Source organism: Grammomys surdaster, unplaced genomic scaffold (genome assembly GCF_004785775.1).
Source record: "Grammomys surdaster isolate TR1022 unplaced genomic scaffold, NIH_TR_1.0 100, whole genome shotgun sequence".
Classification (NCBI taxonomy): Eukaryota; Metazoa; Chordata; class Mammalia; order Rodentia; family Muridae; genus Grammomys; species Grammomys surdaster.
Window position 1 is genome coordinate 16,157,921 of NW_021604579.1, and position 23,693 is coordinate 16,181,613.

At 40.7% G+C, this 23,693-nt stretch overlaps 1 protein-coding gene across 3 annotated transcripts in view; it reads right to left on the reverse strand.

Moving 5' to 3' along the window:
* Positions 1-23,693, reverse strand: part of Pde4b (phosphodiesterase 4B) — a 428,051-nt gene that overhangs the window by 46,703 nt on the left and 357,655 nt on the right. Inside the window, exon 6 of one of the 3 annotated variants that reach the window (XM_028784648.1) lies at positions 6,177-6,473. The exons of the other annotated variants lie outside the window; for them this stretch is intronic. Coding sequence (XP_028640481.1) covers positions 6,424-6,473 — 50 coding nt within the window. The 3' untranslated portion in view covers positions 6,177-6,423. Of the gene's footprint in view, positions 1-6,176; positions 6,474-23,693 lie in introns of those variants that run through there. 3 annotated transcript variants of the gene reach the window in all.

Genomic DNA, 23,693 nt, shown 5'->3' on the forward strand with positions numbered 1-23,693 from the left:
GAGAGAGCAGATAGGCAAGTGCTTTGAAAGACTCTCTTCAAGCTTGATGCCTTCAGCCTCACTGCTGAGAGATAGTGTAGTTGTCTAGGCTCCAGCTTTTGCACCTGCCTGCAGCACCTTTCCCAGCCTTGTCCACCTGGCTAGTGCATATTGATCTTTTGCAATTTGTCCCGAAGCCATCTCTTCTTGATTTTCTAATCATTCTAGGTTGAATTAAAAGCCCTTCCTTTAAACTCTCACAATTCATGCCACTGTTCTCAACTGGCCATGTTTACCCAAATGTTTCTGCTTATATCATCCTTCTAGACATTAACCCTTAAGAGCAAAGTACATTGGTGGACTTGTTGACATGCCCAAAATATGAAAGTATTAGGATATCCATTACTAAAGGGAGAAGGGCATTGCTAATGAATAGTACCAAAGACACACCATTAATAATTCTTCTTTCTTGTCCTTTTTTTAAAATAATAAAAGTAATCTACAAATAAGCCATGTTCTTCCTCAGTGATTTATTCAATGTTACAAAAAGTAATGAGCTCTGAGTTTCTTTTGCATTCTTACCTAGGTTTCTAGAAGTGGCTAGCTTATAACTGTGGGACATTCCGTCTGTCCACAGGACTTCTACTAAATCACCTGGAGATTTTTAACTCTCTCAAAGTTATGTTCAACAAATAATTTGTAAATTTCCATGCACCAAATGTTACTAGAATCCCAAGTGTCATTTTTAATCTTCATAAAAATAATGTGAGCAAAGGAGCAGAGTTAGAGCTCAGGGATCAAGACAGAAAGGTGGGGGATAGATTTGAAGATGGTGAAAAATGGGTGGGATTTGGAGCAAGAACATTGAAGCAAGTAAGGGAGCACATGAAGTAGGGTATGGTGTTAGAAGTGAGCCACACCACTGTGTCCCATTCGGAGCAGCAGAGAGGCCAGTGTTCCTTCACTAGAACATTTGGCTTTGGACAAAGTTGCAGGGGTAATATAGTCGCAGACTGAGCTTGCTCAGGAGAATGTATTACGCATTTGTGTTTATTTGGCTGGCAATGTGGAGCCATTGAAATGTGTGCAACAAAAAGAATGGTGTGTGAACGTGTTTTCTAAATCTCTTAATCCACTTTATAGCTGCCTAGTGCTTTGCCGTTATGGATTACTGTCTATGCGTCATCTTTGTAATCCTCATCACACCTTAGGAGAGTGCTCTGGTTGTCCCTATATCATAAAGAAAGAGATTGAAGCTTGGAGGGTTTCAGCCTTTCTCCCCAAATCTCATAAACAGTAAGCTTAACTCTAGGCTGTCTGGCTCCGAAGTCTTCTGGTTTTCTATATGTAATGCACCTATAAGAAGGGGAATTGTTGCCTTGATTGTAGCAAGTTGTAAGAGTTATGCAACACGGCAAAGGATATACATAAGGTAGACTGTTACCATAGATTATGATTGGAAGCAAAAGACAGATGCTTAAGAAAGACTGTAGGCTGGAATCATGGTGATCCTTATGGAATGTGAAGGCTATTTATATCTTAATATTAGCTTTATTTTTGCTTTTCAAAAGATTTGTTTTACTCTTAATTTTGCATGTGTGTGTGTGTGTGTGTGTGCGTGCATGCATGTACTTATACACTTGTGTGCACTTGTATGTGTGTTGGTATCCTTAGAATCCAGAAGAGGGTATGTGATTCCATGGAGCTGAGGTTACAAGGGATTGTGAGCCTCCCATTATGGGAACCAAACTGCAATCCTTGTAGTACATGCTCTTAACCTCTGAACCATCTTTCCAGGCCCCAGACTTTATTTTTAGAAGAAAAGAAATGTCAAGGGGCAATAGATAAAAGAAGCTGGGTGTGTCTTGTTGAGTTCCAAGGTGGTTAGTGGAGAGGAAACCAATAGTTTTCTGATCTCACAAAATATTATTGACTAAAATCTTTCATTTGGCTCTAGGAAAGAGTATGCACACAGACTTTAGGCAGGTCACTTGAGAATGATGTTGCATTTGTCTGTCCGTATTCTCATATTGGTTAGGATCTGGGATTCCTGTGCCATCCAGTATGAGCTAGCAGCCAGTGGTAGATCCTGGGTTACTGAAATGTGGCCAGTCTGATATGAGACGTGTTGCAGATCTAACATTTTATTTTGTATGAAAAAAATTAAAGACAGTAGCTGGTTAGATTTTATCACAGGTTGAAACAATAGTATTTTAGATATAACAAGTCAAATACATTATTAAAATTAATTGTTTCTGAAAGCTTGAGAGATGGCTCAGTGCTTAAGAGCACTTGACATTGTTGCAGAATACCTGGGATCACTTGCTAGCACCCACATGGGTGGCTCACAATCTGTAACTTCAACTCCAGGGGATCTAATTCCCCACTTTGACCTCTGAAAGTGCCAGGGATGCATAAGACAGATAAATGTATGTCCAGGAAAACACTTGCATACATAAAGTTAAAATAAATCTTTAAGAATATATACTTGTTTCTTTCGTGAGTTTGCTAAGAATTTTTAAATTACTTGTGGGGCTTTCACTATATTTCTATTGGGCTATACTGTTCCAGTGCCTAAGACTGTAGCTAAAACCAGAAAATTCCAAGGCCTCCATTCATCCCACCACAAATACTTTCAAAGTAGTGCTAATAGCAATAAGGACTGTAGCTTACACCAGTCAGTCAGTTTCTAGGTACTTTATGTCCATTAGCCAATTTAATCTTTATCATAATTTGATGAGCTGGATTTTATCATATATATGTAACAGATAATTTTATTTTATAGACAAGAAATAGGGAAATTCAGTAACTTTTTCAAGGTCACAGACATAGTGGAGCTGGACTTTCAAGTTACTACGTCTGCCCTAGAGGAATCACAGAGGTTCTCCTGGCTCAGTGCTAGGCAAATCCCAAGGAGATCTTGTTTTTCCTATCGTAAGTCAAGCAAAGCTTGAAAAATAGTGTATATCAACTCATCTAATATCTGTGACAATCCGAGTAAACAGTAATTATCCATCTTTCATACTGAGCAAACAAACTGTAGCTCGGAAAGGCTACACAATTCGTTCAGTAAGTACAGGCTGGAATCCAGTTTGTAGTATAGCCTGGATTCAGAGCTGATGCTTAAAACTGTACCAGTTTACGAATTGCATGACAACCCCTTTGGCATCATCCTGGGGCTAAATTCCAGTGAGTGACTCTTCTCTCAGACTGGCTTGTGCGTTTTCAAAATTACTGTAAGAATCTCATCTGAACCCAAGCTTGGTGCTAAGCATCTCATCTGAGCCAACCATTTTAGACACCGTTTTCCTGGGAGTTCTCTTGTAAGGGGGGTGTCATGAAATTTAATTCTATTTTTTAACAACAAAAAAGAAGCTGGGCATGGTGGGGACATACCTCGAGTCCCAGCACTTAAGAGGCAGAGGCAGGCAGATCTATGTGAGTTGGTTCCAGTCTGATCTACATAATGAGGCCCAGGCCAGCTAACAATACATAGGAAGACCCTGTTTCAAATAAGCCAAGCCACCCAATCAACCAAAACCCCCACTATTTGTGTCAAGAAGTTTCAGTAAGAGCTGGCTATTCATCTCCACCACATCCCTGCCCTCAGATCCCATCATCCACCCCAGCACGGGGTGTGTAATGTTTCCATTAGGCAGAGGTAATCATAGATTTTAGAGATTAAACAGTCGGTCCTCTTGAAGACTTCCTCAGCTAACATCTAAGCACCTGGGATTTGTGTCTCTGTGGGGGGTGGAGGTGGGGCTCTGAGGTGGTAGATGCAAAGAAGGAACACCCAGCAGGAAATATGGACTCTCAAAATGTTGGGGTGTGTGTGTGGGGGGGAATGGTATTCTAGATGAGAACTCCCAGATTCGAATGTAGACCGGACAAACCAAGCACAAACAGAAGTTTTGTATGACTGTGTATTGGGGAAAGGTTAACAGCATGCCTTTTGCAGCCTCTGTGCGTAGACAAACAGTTGCTTTGTGACAGATTCAGAACTTGCGAGATGTAAAATTAGGGCCCAGGTTTCATGGCAACCCCACTTGACACAATAGCAAACAAGAATAGTTTGAGAGTCAGAGGAAGCCAACGCTGGGTATGTCACAGCTAGCTGGCTCTCCTTAGGCCAGTGCTTCCTTATTTAGCAGTGCTTCCGTTCCTGCCCTGAGTTCCCCTGGTCCGTAAGCAACGTCACTTCACTGAACACAGCTCCAGACTTTAAGAAAAACAAAATTTTGTATCTCAGCAGTGGTTTTCCTGGCCTTTCTCCTTCCAAAGAAATTTTGTTCTGGTTTTCCCAGTTGACTCTTGGAGTCTGTAGCCGTCAGCTGTGCCTGCTCCTTCTCTGTTTCCTCCTTTCTAATGCAGGGTCTTCGTCAGAATAATGCAGGGTCTGTTTCAGTGTGATTAAAGATTTCAGTGTTTGCTTTAAACCAATATTTACCAGTAAAACCTAGCCAACGTAAATGTGCAGGCTAGGTAGAAAATACTGGCTTAAATCAATCTCCCCGGAACACAGACAGACAGATAGACAAGGACTTAGTGGGTATTTTGGATTTTGGCAGGCCACTTCTGCCATTTTTTTTTTTTTTTGGTCAGCTTCCCATATATTGCAACTGAACACTGTTTTAAAACAACCTTGAAACAGAAAATCTAGATAATGAAATGCTAAATTGTGTAAAAGTAGTTTTTTTTCTCATTGGCCAGTGTTAGAAGTTTATTATTTTCCATGGTGTTTCTTCTGGCACTTGTAAAACACTGTCACATTATCTGATTTAAACGGCTCCCTTGAATGAGGAACAAATTGAATTATTTGACATAGCAGTAAACTTAGAATGCTAATCATTTTTTAAATATTTCATACTCCAGTGTTACACACTCCACAGAAACAGAGTGGACATTTTGAGGTTGAGTCAGCTTTTCTGAGTTACAGCGTCATTTTTGCAAACTTTTACTTGATTCAGTGTCTTCATTGGTTGGATTTATTGAATGAATGAATTGTGGCTACACTCTGAATGAATTGTAAGTAGTTGTAGTGTTGATTAGGAACTACCTAGCCTAGCCAGCCAGCCAAATAGAAAGCCCTAGCTGATACCTCGTAGCCCAGAAGATCACAGAAGGATGAGACAGAGGGAACATCCCAGCCTAGCCCTCTTCTTACACTGTGACTGTCATGGCTCCCATACTGCACCTCTCCTGGGGGAGGGAATATGGGTTTGAGCTGGAGACGAATGAATGACTCATCTGTAAGAAAAGCCACTGAAATTGCTAGGGCCTTGAGGAGTGTCTGCTAAATAACAGGCACTTAATAAACGCTTTCCTCGTATACGGATAGATGTGAAGAGATGCATTAACGTAATGTAATTTGTAGGGCTAAGTATAGGATTTTCCAGATTTATGAGCAAAATCAGTGTGTCTATGTCTACTGGTAATAAATCCATTTGTTGCTTCCTCTAATTCCAAATGTTAAAAAGTCTATATGCCAAAGTCTGAGGTACATTGAGGTACTATAAAAAGGGTGACATTTACCACTACAACCATCAGCTGAGGTTGTAATGTTCATTCTCAATGAAATAATGTGTAAAACAATCTGGTAAGGTAAATTTATTGTCATTATTTTGTGAATGACAGGTAGATGGACATGAAATGGTGAATGGGACAGGAAAGGATGGCATAGGCATAAGGACCTCACAGCGGATTACAATGAGGAGAGCAAATGCTTTAGTGGTCAAAGGACTCAGTCCTGGCTGCCCTCAAGGATTATGTGGCCTGGGAGGGACCCAGAAAGGAGCATGGAACATAAATAGTCAGGGCATAATAACAAGTCAGGTAGAGGTACCCACAAGCAGAAGGGCAGGGCCCACATAAAATAAAAAGCAGGGAGCAGACAGATTTCACACAGGACTTAGTGTTGAAGAAAAACAGGGCAGGATCAGAGTCTGAAATGAGCAGAGCTGACTGGATTTGGTGTCTGCATGCTACTGAATAAAGGGAGGTGTGAGGAGAAGGAGAGCCAGGGGCAATTAGGGCAGTGAACATAGTTAAGGGCCTCTCACTGGGAAGTAGCAAATTTTAGCAGTTCCACAAGACCCTTCTGCAGAGGCCCAGGATGAGAGGCAGGTGGATAGTAGAGGTGCTGATTCCAGGAAAAAAGAAAATAGTTATGTTCAAAGCCATGTTTGGAAGAGGCGAAATGGTCTTTATAAGAGATGGAGAACACAAGAGATGAGAGAGGGAGGTGAGTGACCAGTGGAAAGATGCCTGGACCATGTGACCTGGCCTGATTCCCATGTAACCACAGGGTTGAGAGTGAGTCTTCAGGGAATGGACAGAACTCAGGGGTGGATTGCCACAGAGGAGTACTGCACGCCCAGACACATTCACTGCCTTCTGATTGGCTCCTGGAGAAACGTCAGCAACAAGTATTTACAGATGATCTCAGCACCTCTTGTTCTCTCTGCATTTCATCAGTCTCCTGTGGCCGCACACTGAGAGCAAAGCTATGAGTGATAACGTGTGTGGTGATTTCTAACTCTTCAGGGCACACACTTAAGGTGGGAGGTTCCTCCCTCCTCTGAATCCATAAGCAATCACACCATGTCCTCCCTGGTGGAAAAGATTATTAAAACCAAATGGCACTTAAAGGCCAACCATATTTTGTCTAACCCTTTGCTTCCCAGATGGTACAACTCAGACCCAGACAAGAGACTTAACATCTGCCAAAAGTACAATCCCTTCTGTCTACAGTGTAGAAGAAACCAGTTTCTCTATCCAGGCTTGCATATTCTAAAAGTAAATGTGGCAGTTATTGAGGTACTTGTAGACCCTAGGAGCTCTTTCAGAAGGACTGATTGCTTTTCTAAGTGGAATGGTTGTCCTGGAGGATGGTGCATATTGGCAGGTTCTGTGTGTGTGGCAGTGGTGCTTAGAGTTGCTGCAAGGGTTGAATGGTCATGTGGCAACTGAAGATGGTAATAGAATAGCTGGAGAGGGAGGCAGAGTTTCACTGGGATCTAAAAGTTGGGGGAGGGCAGGACGTTGTGAACTAAAGCAAACATGAAGAAATCATTTCTATGACACGATGTTGTAAAGAGTCAAAGTCAGAACCAGAGGTGCCTAGAGTGACACAAAGGAGAGGTTGGGGATCTTCATTTTTAGGCTTTTGGGGTAGCTGTTGGTCTCTTGCAAATTCTCAGCTGCTGTGTTTGTGTGAAATCCCCACAAGTAACACACAGATGTGTGACTGTGTCCTGTAAAACCGTCTGCAAAAGCAGGTGGCTGACTGCTTCAGGTGGTTTGAGTGCCTGAGGTTGCTGTTCTACTTGTGGGAGGTAGGGGCATGGCCTCCCAAAGATTTTGACATTCTGAGATTGCAGCTTCTCTCACCCAAAGCCCGTTAGTAGGTTGACTTTAGCTGTAATGCACAGAGAAGGGGGAGATAGAACCCGTGGAGGAGTTCACCTACAGTAGATCGGCAAGGCCCCACCCATCGAAGTTTTTTTTTTTTTTAACCCAGAAATATTTCTGTCCAAAGGAAGGACAGGGACAGAAAAGTGGAACAGAGACTGAAGGAAGGACCAACTTGGGAACGGCCCCACCTGAGGATACATCATGTCTCCAGACACCAAACCCAACACTGTTGCTGTGGTCAAGAGGCTCTTGTGGACAGGAATCAAGTGTCGCAGTTCCTGGGGAGGTCCGGCCAGCAACTGACCAATGCAGTGGCAGATGCTTGGAGCCAACTATCAGGCTAAAATCAGGGTACCTGGTAGAGAAGGTGGCAGAAGGACTGGGGGAGCGGAGGGGGATTTCAACCCCCATTGGAAGAACAACATAGGCTGGCCTGACCACCCAGTTCTCCCAGAGACTAGACCACCAACCAACGAGTGTACTGAAAGGGATCTTTGGCTTCAGATACATACATAGCAGAGGATGTCCTTGCCCGTCAGCAACAAGAGGGAAGGACCTTGGTCCCGGGGAGGTTTGATGCCCCAGAGTAGGGATGATGCTGGAACAGTGGGGCAGGAGAGTGTGGGTGGGTGGGGGTAGGACTCTCATACAGGCAAAAGGGAGGGAGGAGGGCAGATGTGGGATGGAGGGGTGATAGCAGAGGGGTAACCAAGAAGTGAGATATCATGGAACGGGGGCTTGGTAGAGGGGGTAACCCGGGAAGTGGAATATCATTTGAAATATAAACAAGTGGAATGATTAATAAATCTTAAAACGGAAAAAAAAGGAGGAAAAACAACAGAATCTCTGCTGTGCCTGGGCCAACTTTCAGCTGCACAAGATCACTGGGAGATTGCAGGTGGTCCAGTGCAACCACAGCTCTCTCTAGAATGAGGAGGAAGACAGGAGAGTTACAAGAGTTGGGATCTCAGTGATAATGATGTGAGAAAGGTTTGACTTGCTGGCTCTGGAGATAGGAAATAACTAGGAGCTAGAGTGTGTGCACTCTCTAGAAGATGGAAACACACGTGAACCTAAGGGTTTTTGCAGTCTCTAGGAAAGCACACAGCTTTGCAGAAACCGTGGTGTTTGATGCTTTAATTCACCCCCCACCGTATAATGCTACTTCAGTGACAGAAAACGAACAACACCTTCTGGACCTTCTGAGGAAACCAAACCCTCATAGTGAAGGGAACATTTCTATACTTCAACCATCATTTTGAGCAGAGCAGGCTAAAGACTGGGGACAGGGAAAGCAGGGTGTTCAGAGTGAGAAACTTTCCTCACCTGGAAGACTTCATGGGTGCCACAGTCTAAGAGGCTCTGCAGTGCTGTGCTCCACATGCAAAGCTCCTAGGGCTTCCCAGGCCTCAGCCCAAGGATTCACACCTGAGGAAGGAGGGAAGGGCTCTGGGCATGACAGTGAGGAGCAAGTTATAGCACACCCTCCCTATACAAATCTCAGCGTGTACACTCTAGCTACCAGTAACCAGTCCTTACTCCCAATCCTACTAGCCTTAGGCCCCTTGCTGCACCCTGCCTTGCCATGGCCCTGTTTGTTTCATGATCCATGCTGTTTGCTGCTTTTGAGTATGTTGGAGAGAAATGTTGAAAGGATACTGTTGATGTTTGACAAGGATATTGGCAGGCGAATTGGAACAGGTGCTACATATACCTGATCTTGGAGAATGGCTTCTGAGGCAGTGGCTGCCACTGTAGCTGCCACTCATTGTGGAGGCCACTGAGGTCAATGGCCTTTTCTGGATCCTCTATCAAGCAATTTGTGATGGCTTCAGGCAGACATTGCAGTGTATAACCTCCTTGCCACACTGAAAGCATAACAAAATTAAAGACTGCCTCCGAGCACCAAACACAGGACCTTGTCCTCCATGGATGGACAGTCAAAGAGTGACAAAGTAACTATTAGGTAAAACAAGCCATGATGTAATAATCTGACAAGTTCATAATTTCTCAAATGTATATGCTTGTGTTATCTCAAATCACCCAGACAGCAGTGCTCTGAAGTGAGTCCTTGCAAGCATGAAAAAAAAAATGTATTTAACAGACTGAGAAATCCACAGAGGTTAAAATTGAATACCTAGTCCAAGGGACAACTGGGGCATGAGCCCAGGTCTTCAGTTCCCCTGGATGGAACTGAACCATAGCTCATAGCCACACCCCTCTCCTCTGTTTTCATCACTTCTGAAAACTCAAATATCTTCTCCATACTAAATTAATACCATCCAAACTTCTAGTAACTAATACAAGATAGAATTTCAATACAAAGAGACAAGACAATCTGTAAAATGCAATGAAACATTGATATTTAGGGATTGATTAAATGTCTCCTCTGACAAGGAGACACACAAGGATGTGTGCTATTAAGACTGTCATGTCTAACATCTCATGAAGTAGGTACTGTGTTTCCCAGTTTGCAACCAGAGGAACCTTTAGAATAGTAAGTGTCCAGTATGAACTATCTATGATCTCATTTTCTCTCCATCCTAGATCCTCCACACTTAGTATGGTACCTTGCTATAGGGACCACAGTGTTAGGTCGGCACCAGCACAAGGAGGAAGCCAGGAAAAGATGATTGACCGAAGATAGGACATTTGCAAATACTGCCACCACACAGAGAAATGTCCCAGTCATATGAAGATGTTCTTGGAAGTTGGTCCTTGGTTTAAACATTGAATTTTTAAAATGAGGTGGCTTAGAAATTCCACTTGCAAGTATTTTTCTTGAAGAATTGGATGCAAAACATTGGCCAGGGATGCCACAAGGATGACCATTTGAGATCTGTTCCAAAAGAGGCAGTGGTGCTCTCTTTGCCCTGGGAGGATGAGGCTGAATTCTCTCCTGGGGAAGAGCTCTTGCCTGAGAGTTGGGGCAGCTGGGCCTCGCTCCCAATTCTATCACTGGCTCACACCAGTGAGGTCTGATTCTCAGCTGTATTCATAGAAGGTAATTCATAGAAATCTCTGACAATCTGTTATTCCTTCATTTGTCCAAGAAGTGTGGGAAAAATCAGAGCTCACCTCTGGAGAGTGTGGTGGAGATATGAGGTCACCTTGTCTCTTCAGAAGCTCAGAGACTTGAGGCTTTTTCAACCTCTGAGCCCCATACGTGCCAAATTGTCATACACCACATGCTGTCATGATCCAGACTCTATCACTAGTCTGGAAATGTATCTCTAAGTCATGAAGTCACCTAACACTGGAGGAGCTTGGCCAGTTCTCCAGGAAATTGTTTGTCAGAGGCTTGCATCTGCAGCACTAAATGGCTGCTTGAAGGTGGAGGTGCTGTTAGTAACATTATGAATTACAGGAACCGACACTATTTATTAGGATAATTCTATGTATGGGGTGGTGTGCCATGAGGGAGGCTCTTCCCCCCCTGCTCTCAATTACCTACTCCTCTTGGCAAATGTAAGGAGTGTAATTATCTTCGTTCTCCAAAGAGCCTGTGGCTACAGGAGGCTAAATAACTCCTGGAGTCACACAGCCACAGCAGCATGGGCGAGCCTGTTTTCCTATTCAGTCTTGTTGGACATGAAAGGCCTAGTCCCTTCTCACTCACTAGGCTCCGTGCTGCCATGTGGCACTTTACCCCACATGTTGACCTGCAGTGAACATCTGGCAAGGATGCACAGCCGGGTGGACTCATGCTTATCCTCACTGTACAATTTGCAAAGTGCTTGCTCACGTCATCCGATTCTCCTAGCATCCTGGAGAGTGAGGCTGAGTGTGAACTTTGTTTCACAGAAGATGAAATAGCGTCTAGGGAGGCTATAACTTAGAGGCTTTGAAACCCCCCTCACTGTACTAATCACATACTTGTCTAGATGGCCAACCACCCAGGGATGTCATTTTCCTGAACATTTTGTCTTGTGTCTTTAAGGATATTCAGTTATCTATATTTGTATTGCAAGATGGCTAACTGAGGGCCTTCCTGGACAGATATTACAGAACAGCTGCTGTTGCTTCTTTAAAATTTCCCCTGGGACTCTGTAGACATGATTTCCAAACAACTAAGAATAGTGTGGTGAATCCTAAGGTCCTGCATCTTCATAATAATAGTTTTCTTCCTGGAAAATGACAGTGCACACTGAACCCTTTCCTGAGTTAGAAGCCGGTACATGTACTGTGCTAAATTTTGCGCCATGTTTTTTGACTGTAAAGCCATAGCAGTTACAGTATTGTAGACTATATCACAGGGAGCTTGCTCACAATATTTGATGGGCTTTATGAAGTAGCTATAATTAAATATTTTCATTAAATATTAGCTGTCTGGTATTGTATTAAATAAGGACAATTTTATGGAAGCACATCTCCCCCTTACCCTCCACTGTGACCATTCTCTGCTCACACTTCTGCTCATCACCTCTGTTCCTAGATAGGCTTACTTATACTTTAACGTAGAAACTATGTACATGACTTTAGTCCATATGAAAGATTGGAACTACATATGTGAGAAAACATGTAATATTTGACTTTCTAAGACTAGCTTAGCTCACTTAATATTATCTCCAGCTACATCCATTTCCCTGAAAACACTGTAATTTTGTTCTCTAAAAGGCTGAAAAAATTCCATTGTATATTTGTAGCAAATTTCCTTTATTCACTTCTGTGTTGATAGACACCTAGGTTGTTTCTATAACTTAGCTGTTGTGAACAGTGTCACAGTAAACACTGAGCTGCAAGTGTCTCTGTGATGTGATACCTGGAGTCCTTTGGGTCAATAGCCATGAGCAGTCCTGCTATATCATAAGTCAGATTTATCTTTCACTTTTTTGAGAAGCCTCCAGATTTATGTCCATAGTGTCTGAGTAGTTTGTGTTCACATCAACAGTCCATAAATCCTTGCCAGCATTTATTGTTATTTTTTTTTCTTATGACTGCCATTCCGACAGGGGTGTATGCCTGGAACCCTGCAGAGGGCAGAGAGGGTGTCAGATGACCTGGAACTGTAGTTGCAGACAATTGAGAGGCACCATGTGCTTGCTGGAAATCCATCCTGTGTCCCCTGGAAGAGCAACTAGGGCTCTTAACTACTGAGCCTCTTTCCAGTTCCATCAATTCAGTTTTGGTGTTCGTTTCTCTGATGACTGATAAGGTCAAAGTTTGTTTGTTTATTTGTGTCTTTATTAATTGTCTGTCTTTTATATGTTCATTATCCCATTTATTGACTGGGTTGTTTAATGTTGTGTTTCACATTTTTGCCTTTTGCATATTCTAGATACTAATCCTGTGTCAGAGGTATAGCTAGCCAAGTTGTTCTCCCATCTCGGGCTATCTCTTCATTTCACCATTTCCTTGCTGTGCAAAAGTTTTTAAATTTCATGAGGTCCTGTTTGTCTACTTCTTAAAATTAATTTCCTGAGCAACTGGGATCTTATTTGAAAAGTCCTTGCTCTGTTGGATCATGAAGTGTTTCCCTGATTTTCCTTCTAACAGTTGGAGTTTTGGGTCTTGAATTAAGATCTTTGATCCACTTGGAGTTGATTTTGTGCAAGGTGAGAAAGAATAGCAGTTTCATTTTTTATAGGATATTCAGTTCGGGAGTTCTATTTGAAAAGACGGTCTTTTCTTCAAAGTATATTCTCGACATCTTTTTCAGAAATCATGTAGTTGTACAGTTTACGTATGAACATTCTATTCCACTGATCTACATGTTTCTGTGCCAGTGCCTTTTTAATATAATTATGTAGTATAACTTGAAATCAGGTATGGTGACACTTTCAGAAGCATGTTTGGTCCAAGATTGCTTTGGGTAGCTCTGATATATATTTTTTTAATGCTCTGACATAAAATTTAAGATGGTTTTCTATTTCTGTGAAGAATAGTATTGGTGTTTGATGGATATTTTGCTAAACATTTACATTGTGTAACACAAGTTGACCATCTCTTCATTGTTTAATATAAGATGGCATCTCTACATTGTTTTATATAAGATGACCATCTCTATAATACTCATTTCTACTCCATAAGCATGGAAGGTGTTTCCATCTTACAGTGTGTTTCTCAGACTCTTTCTTCAGCATTGTAAAGTCTCCATTATAACAGTCTTTCACTTCCTAGGCTAATTTATTTGAAGGTTATTTTATTATTTTTTGAAGCCACCATGATTGGGATCATTTCTATGATTTCTCCGCAAGCATGTTTGCTATTAGTGTACTGATTTTTGTTTCATAATTTTATAGCTTGACATTTTATTGAAAGTATTTGTCACTAAGAATTTTTTTGTGGAGTCTTTATGGTATCCTTGTATAGCATCCTATCATCTGCACGTAAAGATGCTTTGGTTCTTCCTTTCTCTCTGTAACCCTTTTATTTCTTTCTCTTGTCCGACAGCTCTAGATAAAAGTTCAAGCACCATTTGAATAAAAATATAAGAAGTGGACACCCTTGTCTTGACTTAGTGGAAAAGCTGTAGGTTTTCTCCATTTCATATGATGTTAGCACAAGTTTGTAGTATCTAGCTTTTATTATGTTGAAATATATTCCTTCTATTCTTAGTGTCTCTGGGGCTTTTATAATGAAGAGCAGCTGGCTTTATCAAAAGAGTTTTCTGAATCTATTAAGATGACAGTATGATTTCTGTTCTTTAGTCCACTTAATGTATTTGCTAATATAATTTATTACTGTTATTTTCTTATGTTTAATGACATCTGAGGAATAAAGCTAGGTTGATCATGGTAAACTATTTTTTTCTGTGCTTTTGAATTTATTATACAAGTATTTTATTAGAATTTTTGTACCTGTGTTCACTGGGAGTCTGGTCTATAATTTTCTTGTGTTGCTATATCATTATCCAGTTGTGATATTATAGTAATATGAGGCTCTCAAAACTATCTGGGTGTGTTTCTCCCTTCCCTATTTTATGGAATAGCTATGACTGAACTTTTTTTCTTAATTCCTTTTCAGGAATATTTTTATTTCCCTCTTGATTAGTCATTCAATAGTATGTTGTTCAACCTCCACAAAATTGCATATGTTACTTTTAATTTCTGGTTTTATTTCATTGTGCTCAGATAAAATACTAGAAAGTCTTTTAGATATACTTGTTGTGAATAACAGTTTGAGTTGTAGTTATTACCTTTGAGAGTTCAAAATACATTATTGCAAGCCCTCCTGGATTTTAAAATTTCTGTCAATAAATCTGCAGTTATTCTGAGGGCACTGCCTTTGTATATTGCTTGGTATTGTGTTCTCTTGAAATCCATTTGGGAACTTACTTGATATCCTTAAATATATTTATGATAATTGTTTAAATTTTTTCACATTTTATTGAATACACTCTTATTGGAAGATATGGCTGTGGGGTTAGAATTTTTTGAGGAGTCATCGTGTCTCAATTGTTTATGTTCTTTGTGTTTTCATAGTGTGACTTGTGCACTTGAGGTTACATTATTTGTTGGCTTTTCTTCATTCTTATTCTTTCAATGATAGTGTTTGAATTTTCATGAAAGATCAGCTTATAATAGCATTGATACATCATTTTTCTCTGCTATGCTTATGTTTGGTGCACTAAGCTCAGTGCCTCATACTCCTCTGAATATAGAGTACTGTCTTCAAAAGCAATCTGTGGGGAACCCATTTAAGGAAAACAAAATCCAAGTAAGGTAATATGTATCTGTCATCACAGTCCTTTATACTGAGACAGGAGTCAGGGACAGGAGAATCACTCAAAGGTTCATGAGTCAGCTAGCCTGGAGAATGCAGTATGGCAGAAACAAGGAAGACCCTGACTGAACAAGGAAAGGCAAGAACTGACTTCCACAAGTTGTTCTCTAACCTCCACATGTGGTCCATAGAATGCTAATGCATGAGAGCACAAAGAATACGTCTACAATTATCAATCTCTATCAAAGAGTGTCTTTCTATCAACATACAAACAAATAACAAATAGAAATAAAAATAAAAAGGAGTAACAAATAGTTACTCTTTAAAATCTAATCATTTTAGCATGTAAAGTAAAACTTATAATACACTGTGCATCAAGATGCTACTTATGAGTTATGAGTGGGAAAGAAGAAACAGAGTTACACTTGTGATTAGTATTGATGGGTAGAAAAAAATCAACGAGGGAAAAGTAAACAGAACCCCTGGAAAACACTAGGGGTTGGGGAGGAAGGAATTTCAGACTCAAGGTAGAGTGGAAAGAGAATACCATCATGTAGGCCCAAGGGGGCTGAGACATGGAGATCCCACAAACCACACTGGTGTATGTTTTTTAGAAAATCCCATCAAAGGAGTTAACATTTTAAAAGGGAAGAATAGAATTTTAACAAGAAACGGAAGAGAGACACACACAGAGAAGAAGAGAAACAGATAGACCAGAGCAGAACTGAGCTGTTCTGCTTACTGACACTGGGTTAAATAAAGAAGGAATAACTACATGGGAAAGGGAAAAGAGTGGGCAGAGTAGAGAGTCTTCATGAGGCCTTGTTTGATTGATTAATGTACCTATCTCTTTGGATGTATCTTTATGGGCTCCCAGGTATCAGTGATACTCCTAGGCAGTCAAGTCACAGCTACTGGTAACACCTTTCAGAAGTCCTCCATGTTGCAAATGCTGTTGTTGCCTATAGAGGCCACATACAAAGTCAAAGTATAATCATGAGTGCTGTTTCCACTGATGGACTGTCCTTCAAAAATCAGGTCATGGATGTGATGGTGAGTCCTCTGAGCAGTCTTCAGGTGTCCAGTGCAAATGCTGTTTTCACCCCTAGATAGTCCTTTGTGAGACCAAGTCACAGAAGTCACTAGTATGCTCTTCACAGATCATGTTGCAAATGCTAGCCCTACCTTAGGGCAGTGCTTTGTCTGGCCCATAACTTAGAATCTGAGTCCATGTTGCCCTGCAGATTTTGGCTCTGATAAATTTCCACCTTCCCGAACACTGTGTGGTTTTGATTCAGTTCCTTCCCTGAAGTCTTGAGGTATTTTGCCAGTCCTCTTCCAGCAGATAGTTCTGAGTTTTCCACTAGTATAGTTCACCAAGGTCTGTGGCCCCGAGCCTCTGACTCACCAGCAAACTTCTAAAAGTGGTGTCTGCTTGTTGTTCTAGTTTGCTGCCAAGAGGAGAGGCTTTTTCTAGCACCTCTCCACCCTTTGCTGCAGGTGTGATTTTTTCCCTCAGTTCTGTCTGTCTCTTGTTGTTCTCTTTAAAGTATCTGTTACTTTAAAAGTACAGAGCTGACTTTTTGAGGCTCTGAGTCTGAAGTGTGGTTCCAGACATTTTCTCTCACTGGACAGGGGGCTCTCCAGACCATCCCATCCTTTCATATGCTCTTTTTCCTCTTCTGCTCTCTGAAGTTTCCCATTCTATTTTGCAGATGACAGATTTTTCAGTTGTCTATCATCCATCTCTTCTGATAGCTCTTACACAGTTTTCTAGACTGTGCCTGTAGGTCATCCATCATTTTCAATGCTTCATCAAGGTAATATTAACAAAGATTTATATATGGCAGAAAATTATCAGCGTTCTCTACCTGCCCAGTGAAAGCAGACAGTTAAAAAAACAAACAAAAAAAAGTGTATGTAACTTTTCAACTACCTGACTCACGACTGAGTTTTTTCTCATTAGAGAAGATGCCACTCCTTGGAAGTGGCTAAATTAATCAACACAATTGCCATGTGCAGTAACAGGGTTAAGCCAGAGCAGAAATGTATCACAGAAGAAGTCATACTCTAAAGCAAGTTGCAAAAATCTATGATTCAGTTTTTGCAAAGTTCTGAAGAGGCAACAACTGAGCTGTGACATTAACAGTCAACCATTGGTTAACTTGACCAGGTTGGTAAACAAACAAACAAACAAATAAACAAAAACAGTCAAAGTTTCTATGGGGCAGACCATGATCCAGCTGTTGGTTAAGTTACTGATTATGTGATTGTTCTTATTTAATAGAACTCCTTGACCTCTACAGCTGTGACTTGTGTGAGTTCCTTTCTGCATGTTTACTATGTTTTGACTATGGTTTGAGTATGACCTAAAGAGTTCATGCACCAAAGTAAAATCTTTGGGTGAGGCTTAAAAAAAGGTAATTAAGTCAACGAGGTCACTATCCTCAGAAGGAATTCCTACAGGTATCATGGTGACCTTGTTAGTTCTCTTGACAGGGTTATTATAAGAGAGAAAGTCATCCCACCATGATAACATCTGTTTTGATATGGAACAAACAAGAGAACCATTGTTAGAGATGGCACCAAGCTGCTTGGACTTTCTATCTCTAAAAGAGTAAGCTGAATAAAAAAGGGTATTTCTCATACCTACTGATCAGTGGTGGGCATTTTATTATAGGAATGGAAAACAGACTGATACAGTGTTATATTTCAATAGAAAGCTTATGGAAAAAGACAAACTATTCTGGTTCCTTGGGCTTTTGTATTTGTTACTATTAGCACTTTGATTTTTTTCTCCTGTACCTATTGTTATTTACTAGAGTTTTTAAGTGTAGCATAGACTATCTTTAATTATTAAATTTTCCACTACATTTCAACTCTATTATCTAATTTTTCCTATTATTCATGGTTTTTGAAAATAAGAGTGTACTTTGAAAAGGATATTCTATCATTTACAGTGTAACTGTCTCCAAGTAATCATCACTCAGTTTGAATTTGAGTATCTTTCCCTACAATAATGGGACAATATTAAATGAAATAATATGGGGAAAGGCCAACAGAATGTCTCGTATAATCATCATCTTGGCCCTATTATGACTTCATTCTTTCAACTCCTTCCCTACACATTTGCCCAGTCTGTTTAGCTCATTATCTAGTATGGATTCTGCTAGATTTTAAACAGTAACTAAAAAGCATACAAGAAAACAAGAAAGCAATAATGGTAGGGCTCAAATTGATGTACGTATTTTGGTGTCAAGTTGACAAAGGAAGGGCACTTGTTATAGCTAATTGGGATAGTTAACTTGATTGGATTAAGAACTGCCTGGTAGATTAGTGAAGCACAGCTCTGGATGTGTTTGGTCTTGTCTCCCATAGCCTCTGGCATTTGAATACTTGGTCCCCAGTTGGTAGTGCCATTTGGAAGGTATGGCTTTGAAGAAGGATGTTTGTCACTGGAGAGAGGCCAATCAATGGATGGTGTTATTGGGAGATGGGACCAGGTTAATGGAAGTAACGAAAGTAACCAATGTCCTTAGAGCAATATCACACCCTTGTTCCTTCTTGATTTTCCAGTCTCTATGATTGCTATCAACTGTGGTGGGAATAGCATTCTCCACTGTGCCTCATATCACAATATCAAGTGTGTGGGGCCTAGCAGTCTTAGAGTGAACTCTGCAGAACTATGTCCTAAAATAAAAGGTCCTATGAGGTATTTTGTACTAAGGACACAAAATTTCTACAAAGACCCCCCATCCCCAACTTGAAAATTTTGAGGACTCCTGCCATTTCCCTTACACATTCTTTTCTCCTTCTACAATTGGAAAGCATCAAGGACTGGTGGACCAAGCTTTCTCACAGATGAACTCCTTTAACCTCGGCAGGACCTGACACACAGTTTCGTCATCTCTCCACTGTTTCTCAACAGTTACTATCAAAACATTTACAGTGTTCACAAACTTCCACCCCCACTTTGGACTTCTTTATCTAAGGAAATATGTCCTAAGAAGGCAAGGGTCCATTTAAATCCCATCTACTTCTCTCTTCATGCCTAAATGAAGGCCTTTCTCAATCCTACTTCCCTGGCTCCTCCAGTCTGTGCTGTTCTTGCTGATTGCTGGTGTGTTCCCTCTCATTTGTCCCATTGCTCTTTGGCCTGGCTCTTTCACCTGAAAACACTTGTGTTCTCATCCAGCACAACCTAAAAGTCTTCCTATAGCCCTGCTTCCATCACATCCCATCTCTCTCCCTTTATTGCCACCTTCAAGGTAAGCTATTTCAAATTGTTTCTCCTTTTTTTCTAGCCTCTCATTTAAATATTTATAAGCTTCATGTTTTCAGTATTCAATTGTAGCTTGCTTTCCTTCACTTGTTCCAAGTTTGACTTATAGAAATTGTATTTATCCACCCTGCTCACCTTTCTGATAATGTTATCGTCTTTAAGATGTCTCAGCCCTGTGGCTCTTACTCTTACCTTTCATCAAAATGCCAAAATGTCTATTTTTCCAACCAAGCTCTGCATCTCCCCATAAAAATGGAATCAAATGAGTTATTCTACAAACTCTTTACAAGACATGTTGTTGTAGGAAAGTGTCTCATATAGAGAAAACAGGACACTGATTTCCAAAGTCAGCCATTCCACTGGCTCACTGATAACAAGCAAGCATTTATTTTCTGGATTTTATTTTATGTGGAACAAAGGACTGAGCATTATCTTGATGACTTCTCTGGCTACAAAATTCTATCAACTAGTGTTTAAGAATAATCCATATCTCATTTGTTGACAATCCATTACCCTCTTCTCTTGTCTTCTATATTTTTATTAACAGCTCATGTTCTATGTGTGACATTACATTCACTTCTTTGAACAGTTTTTCCTGGACAATGTTCTCTGAGATTCCTTATGAACATCTTGCAGGTAATTAAGGACTGTGGTTGGATGTTAGTTTAATGTTTCCTTCATTTCCATGACTAGACATCATCTCTCTCCACTTCAAAGACAAGAGCATTATGCACTTTGGCTGTGACCCTTCATCATGATGTAGGCTGATTTAAACTTACTCACTTGAGGGCAGGAGCTGTGCCACCTTTGTACCTAGCAGAGTGTCACTAGAAGACTATCATTGAGGGAGAACACAGGAATATATTAAGAGCAAAGCACTGCACTTAAATGAAGTTTTAAAAAGCCATTGGTATACCTAGTGGGTATAGGTACATGCTGTGTGACCTTGATTATGAGTTCCATCCCAGAATCCCACAGTGAAAGGAGAAAACTGACTCTGGAAATGTGTTCCTTGATTTCCAAGTGCATACTGTGGCACATACGTGCCCACGCTTTTGCAGTTACATCTCACACACATCTACACAATAATGATAAATAGATAACACATGTCCTTAAAAAATGGCCAAGTAGGTACATTATCCAGCAAGAACGCTAGGAAACATCTGTGACAACTGACATGTCCCATCAAGCCAAGCTCAGTGGCTTCTGCTTTTGAGTTGGTTCCAGAGAAACTCTACAGAGTCTGATGACATAATGGTCCATCACATTCTGTGTCACTTTTTTTCTAAAACGTACAGTTGTTATAGTTAATCATAAACAAGCAAGCAAACAAACAAAAAAAGTCCCAGGATGCCAATAGTATTTAAGTTGCAGATAAACAATATGATATTTAATTTTTATGTTGCAATTATAGTCTTTATACCAAAATACCTCTATTCATCTGAAACTCAAATTCAAGCATTCTGTATTTTATTTGGATACTTGGATAGAGAGAGCTATCTATAATCTTCTCTAGTCTTCCTACTGTACTATGCTGTGTTTAGCCACATTTCAGGGAATGAGGATGGTGGTGGGCCCATCCACTCTTTGCCTCCATGTCTCTGCTCTGGCTGTAGCACAAGACAGGATTCTCCAATTAACTGTTACCTCATTGTATTTGGACCATCTGAAAAATACTTTATTCCGTTGGGCACATGTTTTGTGTCTCTTCCATCTCTAGAGAGAAGGACTTTATCACGTACACAGCTCTATCACCCTCTGCAACCCAAACAATGCCCTGTCCAAGAAAAGCTTTAGTAATCAACCAATATGATCAGTGCTATAAATGAATGTTGTGACCACTGAGAACTGATGTCCATAGAAAGAAAACTGATGTCCATAGAAAGAAAACTGAATGTGGTCTACTATGGACAAAGAGGCCTCTAGGCACAAGTGGGTTTATACCAACACCATAAAGGAATGATTGGAAGAGGATAGAAAATGTCTGGATACGTTGATGAGAATTGTCAAACTGTATGTAACCTCCTCCTCAGCTCTTACTGGGTCTGGAGATGTTAGTAGAGGAGGCAAATGTTGCTTAGAGTCAAATGCTCCTCAGAGCTGCCATGACCCTCCCCAGCATCTCTCATAGAGGATGGATGAGACCTGACTGGAGAAAATGTGAAGAAAAGACATCTGTACAGAGAGATGTGAGAGGAATATGAATTGAGAAAAAAGATCATCAAGGTGCAGAGAGTGTGAGCACTGTTCTGATCAGACCTCAAACAGACTCAGCTACTGGGAAAATGGAGAATACAGAGAAGACTTTCAGAAGGAAATAAAATAGCAAATATGAGAATTAGAAGCTATTGCTTATACCAGGGTCCAGAAATGATGATGTACCAGACACAGTCTGTGACTTTTATCAAAGGCTTATTGGCACTCAGTCGTGGATCATTTGTGGAAGTACACACTGTAGTTGAAAGGTTTTTTTTTTCTCCTAAATGTTGACACAATCTTTGCAATGAGTGTTCCTGGCCAAGAAGTCTGTGTTTCTTAAGACTCTGTGTCATAGAATGGCTTTGCTGACATATCGGACCAAGTCATTTCATATGAGTTGAGCTAATACATATTAGAATTATGACCTTGTACCTATTAACTCTTAATCACTTACAAGGAGTTTTCATGTTTAAATATGAGATTCAGTGATGGGTGCTGTTTTCACATGAGTCTTACATATCGCTTCTCTTATACAATATTTACTGTATTCTGCTAATACATGAATCACATAATATACACGGTCATACTGTAGGGCCTTCAACTCCAGATAGGAAAGTAGTGATAAATAACCACATTAGCAAGTCCAAATGTCTTCCTGAAAGTGATATCGGACAGGCAGTGGTCAGATGTGAGGTTTGGTTCCCAGCAATAGCACCAGACACATGAGTAGACCTGTGTCACAGCTATATTCTCCAGGGACTCCAAAAATATCTGTTTTTACCTTTCCCCATGTAGCAACCCAAACAGTAACCTCCATTATTGCCACTCTAAGGCCTGCTTCTGGGAAGTGTTTTATATCTTAGGCAAAGGCCTTGCATTTGGTGTTCAGCCAGCCCCCTTTTGGATATGGTTATGTTTTAGAAGTTTGGTTAAACAGTATAACATTTTTTTGGATCAAGGTGCACTCTCTGGAGTTCTATTGTATAGCATTGTGACTATAATTAATAACAATGTATTGGAAACTTCAAAATTACTGAGAGATCTTAAATGTTCTACCATACAATATAGGTAAGATTGTGAAGCATGTGACAATTATCTTGGCTTAATTGTTATACATATAGAAAAACATGTGTATCAAGATATATACAATTTGATTTTGTTCATTACACTTCAATAAAGCTGGGAATTGCATGAGGGGAGTTTTCGATCATCTCCTACCCTTGAGGGTGATATGAATGGGAAATGCTCCCTTGGCTACCATTGATTATAAGCATTTACTCCAAACCAACTTATCCATATCCCACTGTGGTGAGTATTGGGGTTACCCAGGTAAAACATCAACAATTTGAGATTGACTTATTGTTTAACAGTCTCAGTGCCTACATAGGGTCATTTCCAACAAGGACAACTGAATTAAATTGGCAACAATAGGGGGTAATCTTTGGGTGTCATGGAAGCCTGTAGGAATCCAGCTCTTTTGGGGGTGGAAGTGATTTCCAGGTGAGACACTGAAGGAGTTACGAGGTTATAAAGTTGGAGGACGAGAGGCACAAGAAGAGCAGGTATGAAGGCTCTGGAAGAACTGAGCTGCAGAGGCTCTGCGAATGCTGACAAGCCAGGTATTACCAAAGATTCTAATGAGCCTCTGGTGTGTTGCACAAGGAAGCAAGACCTTTGGCTTTTATTCTGCTTTCTGTATTGCCAAACCCTGGCCAGTCCCTTCACCTTTTGAAACATCACATTTCTCATGTGTCAGATGATGCTAAGAATACCCCAACAGGGCTTTGTAGGGGCTCAGTGAAACAATGTGTGGGAAAGTGCTCTGCAGCCTCCTAAATGCAAGGGATTATTTTTCTAATTCCAGCCACCACCCAGGACACTCCCTATTTCCATTCCCTGTTGCCTGTTGCCTGTCCAGATTTAGTCAGCTAATGCAAGCTAATTTTAATATCATCTGCTGACAGTAAATCCAAAGATGATCAGAAGCTGTAAGACCAGTTTTGAGATTCTCCTAGGCCACATAGTACAACCCATGAATGGTGTCTTTCCAACAGATAACAGTAAAGCGACCAGTGGGGAAACTTTTCAAACTGGGAAATCTCTTATTGGTTGTGTTTTATTTGGCATATGAGTTGACTCAGCTAGGGAGCCA